General features: G+C 39.6%; 1 protein-coding gene across 2 annotated transcripts in view; it reads right to left on the reverse strand.

Moving 5' to 3' along the window:
* The window catches only part of CDH6 (cadherin 6), a 103,248-nt gene that overhangs the window by 42,511 nt on the left and 47,921 nt on the right, over nucleotides 1-12,816 (reverse strand). For both annotated transcript variants that reach the window (XM_014872403.2, XM_014872405.2), the window contains exon 2: nucleotides 8,779-9,134. In XM_014872403.2, the coding sequence (XP_014727889.1) occupies nucleotides 8,779-9,006 (228 nt within the window). In that variant the 5' untranslated portion in view covers nucleotides 9,007-9,134. The remainder of the gene's footprint in view (nucleotides 1-8,778; nucleotides 9,135-12,816) is intronic.

Consider the following 12,816-nt stretch of genomic DNA (forward strand, 5'->3'; position numbering starts at 1 on the left):
GCCACACATATATCTGTTGGCAGGACTCAAGACTCCTCAACTAGAAAAATGTTTATGGGAAACGTTAGCCAAGTATGGCACTGAGTAGATTCTTCTTTCAAATAAGTATTCCTCAAAGTGCCATTAGTGAGGCTGTGAAGGACAGCTCACCTGAACGCAGCAGCAGAATGCAGACCCTTACAGAGGCCAGGTCAGGACGGCTAGGAGGTGGCTTAGCAAATAATCAGCACATCTAGGGGGAGCTTTGCTTTGGAACAGGTGACAAATCAGTCGAGATCTTGAGGATAAGGGGAGAAGCCAACACAAGACATCACATTAGGTATCTGCCACAGACTGTCTGCTCAAAGAGATGAAGCAGATGCAGCCTTCTTTAGACAGATGGAGGAAACCCTGTGATTGCAGGTCAGACTACTCTTGGGAGACTCTAATCATTCCTATGTTTGCTGGATGGGCAATATGTCTGTGTGCAAGCAACCCAGATTTCTGCAGAATTCCTAAGACAACTTCTTCACCCAGGTGATTGATGAGCTGACCAGAGGGTGTGTTGTGCTGGACCCATTTGTCATGAATAACGGAGAACTCCTCAGGGATATGGAATGGCACTTTGCCCACTGGCCCCATAGAGCCTTGAGTTAGGCAGAACATTCTGGTAGAGTAAAGCATTATCCACAGCAGAGAAAAACCAATAAATCAGGAGCCTTTTAAGTAAATTAGACACACTCAATTCCATAAAAATTTGGATGCATCTAAGGATGGTGACAGTGATGAAAAGTTTCTTTCTATAATGTCTGAAAAGCCATAGTCTTTGGGGAAGGTACTTAAATTCTGAAAATAGAGGAAGTCACACCAATTCAGGTTCGAGATCCAGCATGGCCTATCTAGGAATGCATATTAATTTTGACTGGAGAACTTGGAATTCTTTTGGTGAGAATACTTGTGTCTGTGCTCTCCTAATTATACAATATCTAGTATTCATGAAAGGAAAGAATTCTCTCTGAAGCACATATAATTGCTGTGATACTATCAATCTAAAAATTCTGAAGGAAATTGTTCATAAAATATTTCTGTAGGTAAAATAACAGATATTTATAAGGTGAATGGTGTAGATCCTGGCAGGATCTTCTTGCAAGTAGCATGAGGGTCAAGCTTACCTGAGTTTACAAATGCCACAAATATACATGCAAGAGTTTTCTTCCACAGGCATTAACTCTTTGCCTGCAACCCCCTTGGCAGTTGTTATTCCGAAGATGTGGGAATGATGTTATTCCCATTCTCTGAGTAATTTTAGCTGTTGTAAACAGCATTAACTGTGCTTTAAGCAACTGACCTGAAATGTGTAAAACTACACAAAGTGGAAAGGAACTATGAATAAATGCTCTGACACATCACTTTGCAGTTTTAAATCCTGTGCCAGTGCCCCAATCAGCTTGATTGCAAGGGTTGTTAGGTACAAGGAAGTATGTTAAAGAGCCAAAGGTACACATATGTTGTTTGGCTCTGTCTTTTGAGGAGAAGGTGAATTTCCACTAATGACAACATGATGCTAAACACATAAGTTATACAAATGATTTGACTGAACTTGATGTTGCCTTCCAACACGAAGATATAGAACGGGCAGAGATGACCAATACACTAAAGATGACTAAATGATCATTATGTGAGCCTGTGCAACACATTAAAACCTCCTTTGTTCCAGCAGACATCTAATATGAAACATCATTTGATGTTTCACAAAGAGACAAAGTATGAAATAATGCCAGAGGGACAATATTCCTATAAAGAGGAATGAGCTGAGCTCATTTCAGCTGAGCTCTCCAGGAGCCCTGCCCTGTACCACATGGCATGAGCAAGCTGGGGATAGAAGGACTGCAGTCTTCATCAAATTATACAACTCCAAAATAAACAACTCTTTCTAGAAAACAGTGGGAATTATAATTCTAACATAAGCATTTCTAATGTTTCCTCTTTGTCCTTTAATGAAAGTTTTTAACTCCCAGCTCGCACACTATTTTATTTCTATACAACCTTTGTTTTTCCTGTTTTGGGGCGTTTTTTTTTTTTTTTTTATGAAATTAGAAGACAGGAGAGAAAGGACTGATATCTTTTCCTTCTCTTTTCCTTCCAGAGAGCAATTCTTTCCATTTCTTCATCTGCCACCTCAGACTTTCATGACAACTACAAGCTTCACTGCATCCTGAAGTACTTGCAAGTGCATGCTGAGGTTTCTTTCACCCTGTTAATGGTGAAAGCAAGCCACAGTCTGCATTAGCGCATACGGATCAACAGTAGGCATTCACATCACAACACATTTACAGTTTGTGTTTTGAAATGTTACACTGACTGGCCACAGCTCTCAACCTGCTGCTGCCCCACTGTGAACTGATGTTCACCAGTGAGGGAAATGGCAGCAAAAGAAAAGGGAGCCACAGACAATATGTTTAATTTAATAAAGAGATTCCTCTATGCTCTAAGGTTCACTATATTTGGTAAGCCAACTGTAAACAACAAATGGTAGAGTAACAATGGTTGTCTTAGGCCTGAAAGAGGGATTTTGTTTTTCAGCTGCCCCTAGCCTTTAAAATTTATATTCATGATGTTGCAGCTTCATAGTGAGAATGCTACTGTGCTATAAAAAAAAATCCAAATAACAGTGATCTAAATAATCCATAATCAAGCATGAACTTCACATGTAGTCTTTCCCTAGAGAGGAAGATTAATATGTTCAGCTGTTTTTCTATAGCTGGAAGTCTAGGGATATGCAATTCAGGACTATGTGAAGACTGCTAACAAGAGTAGAACAGGATAATCTGTGAGAAGATGTCTTCCAAAATGTAAGCATTGGTATGAGTGGGTAATTAGCATGTGGAAAACAAAATTGTTTTGTTTGAGACACAAAAATGAAAAATAAGAATTAACATAAATATTGCCTTGAGGGTCCCAGGATTTGCTTGCTTCTGTAGGTGGAATAGGAAGAAGGGGAGGAGGTTCTGTATCGTTACACTGTAAGTACCATCATGTGCCATAATGTAGGAAATGTGGTTTGTTTGAAACAGATGGCTGTAAGGCTCTTTTTTTGTGTAATATATTTGGATACAAGGTTGATGCCAAGCAGATTCACAATTACGATGATCGTAAACATTAACCATGCTGTATTTCCTGCCTTTTCATTTTCTGAATAACATCCTTGCCCATCCCACCCCTTGCTCATTATCTCCTTTCTTAGCCCCGGTATGATGGTTCAAAACCAGCAAGCTGTTTCTGGATTGTCGTCCTGGGCCTCTAACCTCTCAGCTGTCCCTCATTACAGAGTTATCTCTATTCCACAGAGACCGACAGCACAGGGAACTTCTATCAGCGCCAGTAAATCTTTCAAAGAGGAATACAAGACAAGTGTGTTTATGTGTGTGCAATTCAATATAGAAATGAAGGGCACTTGGGAGAGTCAAGTGGTGGAACATAAAATATGACTGATGGATGAGGAATAAAGGAAGCGCAGATGCGCCACAGCATTTGTTCTACTTTTTAAGAGAATGACAAATAGTCAGCCTATTGAGGAGGGAGGCAGGTGACCTAATCATAGAAACTGGGGGGAGGGGGTGGCAGGGGGGTGGGAGAGAGAGGCTAAGAACTCTGATTTTTTTTTTGTTTTGTTTTGTTTTCCAATCTCAGTTTTGAAATTTCTGACTTTTATCTGTGCAGAAGGCTATTTTACCTCCCTGCACATCAGTTTTGTCACATGCAAAAGGCTGGTCTTAACGCTCACAGTTCTTCTGGATGCAGAATGCAAAATCTAGACACTGAGAGAGGCTATTCTAATAATCAAAAATGAATGGAAAATTGCTTTGAGATACTCTCTGAATAAATAGAAGTTACAAAGGCAACTTTTAACTTCAGGCATCGCAAAAATAGCAAATAGTCACTGTGCATAAAACAGGAAACTGAAGGCATCAAGCATGTATCGTAGTGCAAGTTACAAGTCAAGGAAAACAAATACTGAGCAAGTGTCTGCCAATGAAGCTGCACAAAGGATGTTAAAAGTGCAGATGGGGGACTCATTTTAGTGTGACTTTTCACATCTTGCTATTTTGGGGAACAAAACTTAAAGGTAAGTATAGAACACTAGCACACAAAAATCTGAGAAAAAGTGAAGATTTCTTTTGCTAGTTATCAAGCCACCCAATTAAGATATGATACCTTTTAACCACTGGAGTAATGTTACCCATTACTTCCTAAAATGCTGAAAAGGCATGGACTGTATTACATGACAGTAGTTTTCTTTGTTTAAGTAGCCCCTTGTGTGTGCTCACAGCCAGATAATTTTGCCTTGGTTTGTTACTTAGTCCTTCTACTTGCAATGGCTTGGAGAAATTCTGCCTTTTGTTCCATTTGTTTCTGCTGAAATACACTGCTGTGCTTGCCTTAAGAATAGTTGTAGCCAGAAGTAAAATCAGACAAAGGAAAGAAAAACACTGCTGAAACTATACTGTGATAAAATTTAGTTCATCCCCTCCTCAAAAGCAGGGTCAACAGTACCTTAAATCATTCCTTGATAGAGGGGAATTCATCTTTCCAAGAGGTTCTTTCAGCACCAAACAAAAAGATTCTGGGTTTGCCTACAGTAATACAGTTTCTTTTTTGCTTTGCCAAGCCACATACCAGCAGGAGTTTGACTTTATCTTCCCTGAAAAATGGAGTTGTCAGCAGAGGTTGATTGTTTATGATGGGTTGTACAGGTAGTAACATCAGATAGCTTCCAGGCGAGCATACTGCTTGAACTATATGAACATCAATAAGACACAGCAAAAATGAAAAGTATGTCTGCAAGTTTCCTGTTAGTGCCAGCCAGACAGAGTGTTACAAAACCATTCCACAGTTGTGCCTGTTGTTACCAGGAAAGCAAGCTGGTCCTTTCCATTGCAGACTGCCAGAAGCTGTTCCTGGGTTAATGAGCAAGATTTAAGACTTGTTCAGATCTTTCTTTGGTCCTAAAGAAAGAGGACTCCTACCCGTTTATGTAACAATCATCCTAGGTTTGTGCTCTAAACTCAGTGATGGATGCCAGTACATGGATTTTATGTAGGCAGTAGGACTGCCATGTCAAAGCTGTCAAGTGCATACAAATAGTAACTGTACCTGTGAGTATAATCTTGGAACAGGTCAGATGTTTTCTTTTTTTTTCCTCCCCTGGAATATCTGAAGATCTCTAGGAAACACAGCGTGAATTTTATATACAGTTGCACTACCACTTCATTGTTTGCCTGTGATTTAAGGCTGCATTCACCTCAGCCCTTAAAAATTGTACTAAGCAGACACATGTACAACTAGATCTCTTTTAAAACCCAACTTAGATTTTGCAAATTTTGGCTAGGTAGTAGTGCTAGACACTTCTCTACTTTGATGCTCATGTAATTATTTTATTTTTGAATTGAGTCCCTGCCAAGTGCTATAATTTCTGAACCAGAAGAAAAGATATCTTCAGGTTAAAATGTCACTGTGCCCATCAGTCACACTTCAGTGCATAGCTATAGTTCACAAGTTATTCAGCAGTGCAATGAATAATTCCAGTCTAGAACTTTTCTTCAAGTTCTCTATTATTAGGTCTGAGACTAGAGTGACTGGAGGCGTGAATTTCAACTCTTTTTAAAGAGACTTTATTTCACAAATATACAGGAATGAAATTCAGGAATACAAGGATGGGTAATAAAGTGATCGATGTGGTGCCAGAGCCACATCAAACATCAGTTTGTACTGACAGCACTGCAAGTGCCTCGTTGGCAGCTGCACATCCTTGTCCAGTGAGATACAGCTGCATGACTGGGCTGACAATGAAGTGTGCATACAAAACTGGGGAGCACTTTTAATAGCTGACAGTACCCATGGGCACCAAAAAAAAGGTTTCATATGTGCTTGGACAATTAACTCCTAAAGGATGGAAAGCTCTGGGTTCAATGAATAAAGAGTAAACAGGGTATAGACAACAACAGCACTCTGGTCTGTGACTCAGATGATGCTACAGCATTGTCTTCAGAACTGCCTTGAGCTCTGTCTTCAGAGAAACTACCTTTCTCTTTTATTATCCCAAGCCTGAATGCATACTCTTTCACTGTTCTTTCCCTACTCTCTAAAACTATTTTGATGTACTTTTTGTAGTTTAAACAGTCACAGAATTTTACAACTGTAATTTGGGCAGCTTATACAAATAATGCTGTTTTTCAGAATCTTTCACAACAGATTTATTACATCTCAAATTTTGATGTAGATGTTTGGATTAAACAGATGCTAAAAAAATGCTGAGGCAAAAGTGAAACCAGCATGAGTAAAAGATTTTTTTTTTGTAGCTTATATAGAATCTTTTCTTTCTATGGCTATGAAGTGAAAGCCCATCAGCTTCAACCCCTGAACACAAAAACCCCAGAAGATTAATGTCTGCCTGTTTACACAGTAAGGCATAAGCACAATTCCCTTTTATATACATACATTGCTATTGTTTTAAACTATTTTGCTTTTCACATTTCTTCTTTATATTCCTACCATTTTAAAGTCCATATTTAAGGTTAACATTTTGTCCTCTGAGAAAAAAAAATATGCTTCACAGAAATGTTCATGATCCTCATTTGCCCACATCAGTCAAGTTTAATTGCTCAGTTAAATTGCCTGGTTACCTCAATTTGGAGACATTTAGATGTTTCTATCATTTCCCCTCACACCAGTCCTCAACTTTAATAATAAAAGGCTGTTCTTCCATGCCTCTTGGCTAATTGTTCAGTTAAAAGAGTGTGAGCAGTTCTGGCATTTGAAAGATGTGTGAAAGGCCACTCGTGAATGGCTTAGGAACACAGAATCAATGACATTTATACATTATGTGTTGTTTCTATGCTTTACAATAGAAAGTGTAATAAAGTACAAATAGGTGGAAGAAGAACTTTTAAAAATAATCTCTTTTTTTTTCTTCCTCTGACTCCTGTTGAAACCGTCTTGGGTCCAACTAGACCATCTTTTAATTGTCTCTCAGCAAACTTATCCTGCAAGAATATTCACTTCCCCATGAGTCCCTCTGAATTCAATAGCTTGTACTCTAACCCTGCAGTGGAAAGAATGGGGGGCTGGTCATGTTTAATGTCAAAATTCACAGTGACAATGAGAGGCTGTAGGATCACCTCAGGACTATATGCTTTATCTTTGAACAAAAAGATCCCCATGACCCTGACCACCCTCAGCAGACTGTGAAAAAGGAGAGTGTGTGGAGGACTGCCGTCTTTCAATTTGCAGCCCCTTTTTTCGTCCTTGACTCCATGTTTAATACCTGTTTTTTTTTTTTCCTTCACAGTCTCATCTTGTGTTTTGTTTTTGCTCTCTTTTTGCAAACTTTGTCCCAACTCTTAACCTCTACCCCCATTTAATGGAATTTCCCCCTCCTTTCCATCTTGATTCCTCTTTGTAAAGCTTCCATTCTTTCCATCTCTGTCTTTCCAGTTCTTTCCTCTTATTGTCTTCTCTTTTGGTATATTTTCTTACCCTCTTATCTTCCTTCTTTACTTCTCCTCTCTGAGGACTCTCTGCCTTTGGCCTATTCCAGTAGACTGAACTCAATGGTACCTTTCATGAATGCTGATTATCCTGTATGGAATTCTATGAGTATTACACCAGCTGAGTAGCTCTTCATTTGAATCCTGCCTTGCAGCCATTTAGCAGGAAAGGTGTGTCACATCCAACTTTGACTGACAGCTGACTGGCAGGCGAGAAAAGCAGCCACCATCTCTCATGGGAATGCTCAGAAGCTTGCAGAGGGAGATAAAATGTCAAACCACTGTGATCTGCAGCCTTTGCTAAGAGGCTTGAGAGATCAAACTAGATCAGACACAACCCCATTTTAGTTTGGATAACCAAGCTGCTGTATTGTTTCTGCTTTCAATGTCATCATCAGTAGCATAATTTCTGCATTCTGCAAGACATATTCCTATAGACTGTGGCACCTCGGGCAGTATCAACTCCCTTTAGGCTCTTAAAGCAGGTGCATTAACTCTACAGCTCACATAAAGTTTGTTACCTACATGGGGGTCTGCTGCTCAGGGAGGCAGATGTTCTCAGAGTTAAGCTGTGACTTTTCTTTTAAATTTTTTTTTTACCCTTTCCCAACTGGCAGCATGCTTTGAGATTAGAAATTTTCAGCTGTCTGTTGCTTCTTAGTATATATGTACAGTGTGCTTCAACCATGCCTTGTAGTAGCAAGGTGGGTGGTGTGAAGGTCATGTCACACAGTCCTCAATGGCATCACAAAACCTCTTCAGAAAATGGCTGCAGCATTGTTGTGTGCAGTGGGTAATAAAAATGAAAAAAAATTACCTTTTGCTGGGTAGAGAGAATCCTCACCAAAAATGTAGGAACTGTGAATCCTAACTTAGATCTAAACCTCTCCTGGTTTATATAATTTGACTGCAGCAAAATTAGTGAGCACGAGGGAAAAACACATATCCCAGTTCAAAGCTAAAAATCTGGCCTATAATTAAGCTGCATTATTTCCAGACACAAAATAAAATGCAAAATCTTTAACAGAACTGCCAGTGATTTGCCATGGGACTTTCTGGTTAAACGAAGACCTGTTGATTACAATCTGAAGCTGAAGCGCACTAACCTTTCCGCTGAATTACTCCTCAGCAGAACTGGGCACACAGGAACACGAACTAAAAGTTGTAGCAGGCATTGTTCTTCCCCACTTGCTACTGCTGGCTTTCCAGTGCTTCTAAGATCAAAACATAGATGCATATGAAAGAAACTTACCTTGCCAACATATTGGTAGTCAGTTCCTGTGTATTCCTCCAATAAAAAGAACTGATTCCACATCCAGCTCCTTTTGGAACGATGGAGGTCTTGCCTGCTGTTTCCAGACAACACCAAAACCTTTTCCTTTTCTGGGAAGCCGCTAGTCCTTTTGGATAATGGAGTTAAGAAACTTTGGTGGGGCTGACCAGCCCAAAACAGCAGCCAGAAGCAATGGTAAGTTCTCATCACGGCAACACAAGAAGGTTTAAATAATGATTTTTTGTCTTGTCCTCAAATTAACCTACTTTACTGCACTAAATCCAATCTCATGCCGTCTTCCTTCTTTAAATAGTCTTTGCAGTCTCAAAGGATCTCTGAAAAGAAAAATAACAACTGTTTTAGCATTTCCAAAGGTACTTAAGTGTCATCACCGCAGCAAGTAAGTCCACAAAGTAGATGAGTAATATTGATTGTTGAAAACCTGATTGTTGAAAACCTGAACTATTTCTGATTCAAAACATTGCAAATGGTCCTTCAAATTATCTGAGTGAATCCATATCGAGTATGGAGAAGGAGTCATGATATTAGGGTGTGTGTGGGTCCCCTTTAACCCATTTGCTTCCCTTCATCGATAAAGGCAAGCCAGATATTTCTCTTTTTACTGCCTGAACTTTGGGATGTAACTGATTACTTTCTGACTGGGGATCTTGGTGAGATTACCATATCACATTAAAGAAGTGCTAGCAGAAGTGCACACTGTCTTCCCAGGAGGCATTCTGCTGCTATTGTTATGGACTGAAGAGATTGGACTTAAGTCCAGGAGTTTTCCCTCACATTTAAGGAGTTTTGTCTTTCACTCCATTAGAAAGGCCTGGCTTAAGAGGTTAGTGAAATAAATGTGTGTATCTGTCAATATCTCACACATAATAGACCTGCTAGTAGTTATTGCATAGAAAATGAAGTGGACACTTTGGTTTTCTCATTATCTACTGCCAGAGTTTTGAATCTTTAAATGCATAGTTATATATGTAAATGCTTTCACTAATAACTTCTAAAAATAGAAAACAAACCACAGCTAGTTCATTGCTACCTGTGGGGTTTTACTAGCTACTGCTTTCTACTATTATTAATACTAAATATCGGTGCACCTACAAAATAATTACAAAAATAATCTCTATCTCTGAATACCGCATAATTTTTAACATGCAAAAAGCTACAGTGGACAGTTCTTCTGTTTTTTAGAAAGTTGAAAACTCCTATTCAAAAGGACGAAAATATACTATGTGTCTCAGGTAACCAGTCATACAAAATGCCTAATGAACAGCTTCAGAGCATTTTATAATGTGGAGAAATCAGAATTAGTTGAAAGAAATATTTCACAACATATATTTTTATTGTAAACACTTCATTAAATATTTAGTTCAAACAAATCTATATCCACAGAGAAGGACAATTTGATTAATTTTTATTTGCTTTCTCACTGATGCTCTTTTTAAAAACATTTGGAGGTATTTTTCAGTATTCTGATCAAAACCCAATAAATCATTCTGAACCAGCTCAAAATTCAATACAGCATTTCTCAGTATTTGTAAATAAAGACTGTGGAATGACAATCTGACTCTACGAAACTGAAGAGAAAATTTTTGTTTGTTTCATTGTGCTTCACGGATCATTGTGTTACTTGGATCATATTCTACATCAAAGACCATTTTTTCTCCTATGTATTTGTCTATTTAAAGGTGTACATTAGACAAAATTTAGCCTTTGAGCTGCACTCAAGGAGTTACAGCACCTGCAATGCCTTGGGTTAGCTACTCTTCTGGCTGTCGTTGTTCTTGGTAATGAATTGGACGAAGTAACCTCAAGTTTCTTAGAGTTCCTGTTAGTAAATAATTTTCTATAAAGAAATACCATTTAGTTTTTATATGAATGGTAGGTAAGGGAATAGGATTGCTCTAACAATATTATTTTACTGTTTCAAAAGGTAAAATACTGTTAGGTAACTTCTGTGTTAGAAGGAGTAAGATTTTTAGCAATAAGAGGAAGAATGTAAATAGTACAATTAATTCTGACACAGTGTACTTTCTTCTGGAGAAGAGGAAAGGGTTGTAGTTAGCTTTCTTATTAGCCAGAGAAAGACAACTTGTCCTGCAGGTCATGAGAGCTGTGTCGACACACAGCTGTGAGAGTTTGTGAGAGACATGGAGCCCTGGGTGTATTCATACATACACATAACTGTACACACAGAGAGAAGAGCAGGAACAGAGCTGCCTTCACAACAAGACCTTTCCAGAGGAGGAACAGGAAAAGCTGGCATGACTAAGCTTTTCAATGTGTTCAACAATTGCTTTCAGTGCAACTGATGGAGCAGTGGCAAACTAATATGCAGTTTGCCAGAGCAGGACACAGGCAGCAGATTCAGCAGATTCAGGCACCAGGATAGGGAGAGCTGAGGTGGCTTTAACCCTCTCCATGTCTATAGTCTCTTTTCTCCTCCTGCAGTACTCTTCTGACCCATGTAAGGTCTTGTCCTTTATGGCTCTGCCAACATCGATTATTACCCTGGCTCTCATTAGACTGTATTCAAATGGACATCTTCCTTTATGTGATATGGAAAAGGAAATCGTGTCTCATACAGCATTTTTTACTTCCATTTTATTGCCAGGTTGCTGTGGGGGGAGGTTGGGACCTGCTCGGGTGAGTTATCTCCAAGCAGGTGCAGACCTGGTGAGCTGCCATGTGGCAGGATGTATGCATCACCAGGATGATCTGTGTTTGAAGGGCAGTGGTTCTGGCTGTGCACATGTGTCTTCTCTTTCTGGAGAGGCAGGGTCTGAGGCAGGGAGTGCAGCACATGAGCAAACTTACTACTTTGCTATTAGTAAGGTCTGCATGGATTTTTGAGGCATAAGGGAGTGAAAATCATCACCTGACAGGCTCCTCTAGTGCTCATCCCAACAATTCTATGACCAAATCCTGTGGTGGAGCTCCACACCTCTGCTCCTGCACATAACATTAGCTGAGAAATGCTGTCTGGAGCAGCATTACCTAGATGGGATTTGTGCCAGCCTTTTAAAGGATCAGTCCTTCAAACACCAATTGCCAGGAAACAATTATTCCTGTGGGGGAATTTTCTGCACTTGAAGTCAGCTATATTTCACAGCTCTGATGTCATGGGAAAGGTTTTATAGTGGCTCATGTTGAATTACAGCTTACAAGAATGATATCATAGCTGTGAAATACAGCCCTTTACTCTTGCCCGCAGAGATGTGTCCAAAATGCTGAAGTAAGGGCATGATCCCCTAATGTCCTTCTTGACTGCATAGACTTCATGATGCAGCAGAGCAGCTCAGCCCCAGCAGCTTTCCTGTGAGTGGCAAGAGAGGAGACACACCTTTACAGACCCTGGCTTTAGCGTGCAACTGGGGTAAGTACCAACTGCATCCAGGGTGTCTCTGCCCTATCGGTGCTGATTACTCTTTTAGGGTCATAGGGATAAATTCAGTAGAGTGAATAATAAAAAAAAAAAAAGAACAGAGCACTATACTCTGAGCTGAGCCTTTAGTAGAGCGGGCTCTTGTGGCTCTTAAATGCCATTTTGTGCTCCAGTCCCAGTGTCTCATGCTCCAGAGAGGTCTCTGCAATGGAATAGTTTTTCTCATGCAATCTCTCCTTATTCTGAAAACAAGTCATTCACCAGGGAGGTTTTATTTTCTTTAAGTGTAGATGTGCAAATATAACTGATGGGACCCGGGGAAGGGGGCTAAAATTTGTTTTCTTCTCATTGCACGAAGACAGGTAGAAAGAGGCACTTTAAACATGGCATTTCTCTCAACCATCAGCTGGTCAGGTGGCTGGGGAACTTGCTGTGTAATCAACTGTCAGGAATGAAAAACAATTTTAGTGTACAACAGCCTCAGACAACTGGCTTAGCTCTGCCAGCTCAAATATATAGCAAATCTGGGCTTTTTACAAGAAATAAAGGAATGTGCACATCCAAGCTTAAAAAAATCCCAGTCTGACTTTAGCTATGGTAATTATTAAGATAAAAACAAT

The sequence above is a fragment of the Sturnus vulgaris genome, chromosome 1 (genome assembly GCF_052056855.1).
Source record: "Sturnus vulgaris isolate bStuVul1 chromosome 1, bStuVul1.hap1, whole genome shotgun sequence".
NCBI classification, from domain to species: domain Eukaryota; kingdom Metazoa; phylum Chordata; class Aves; order Passeriformes; family Sturnidae; genus Sturnus; species Sturnus vulgaris.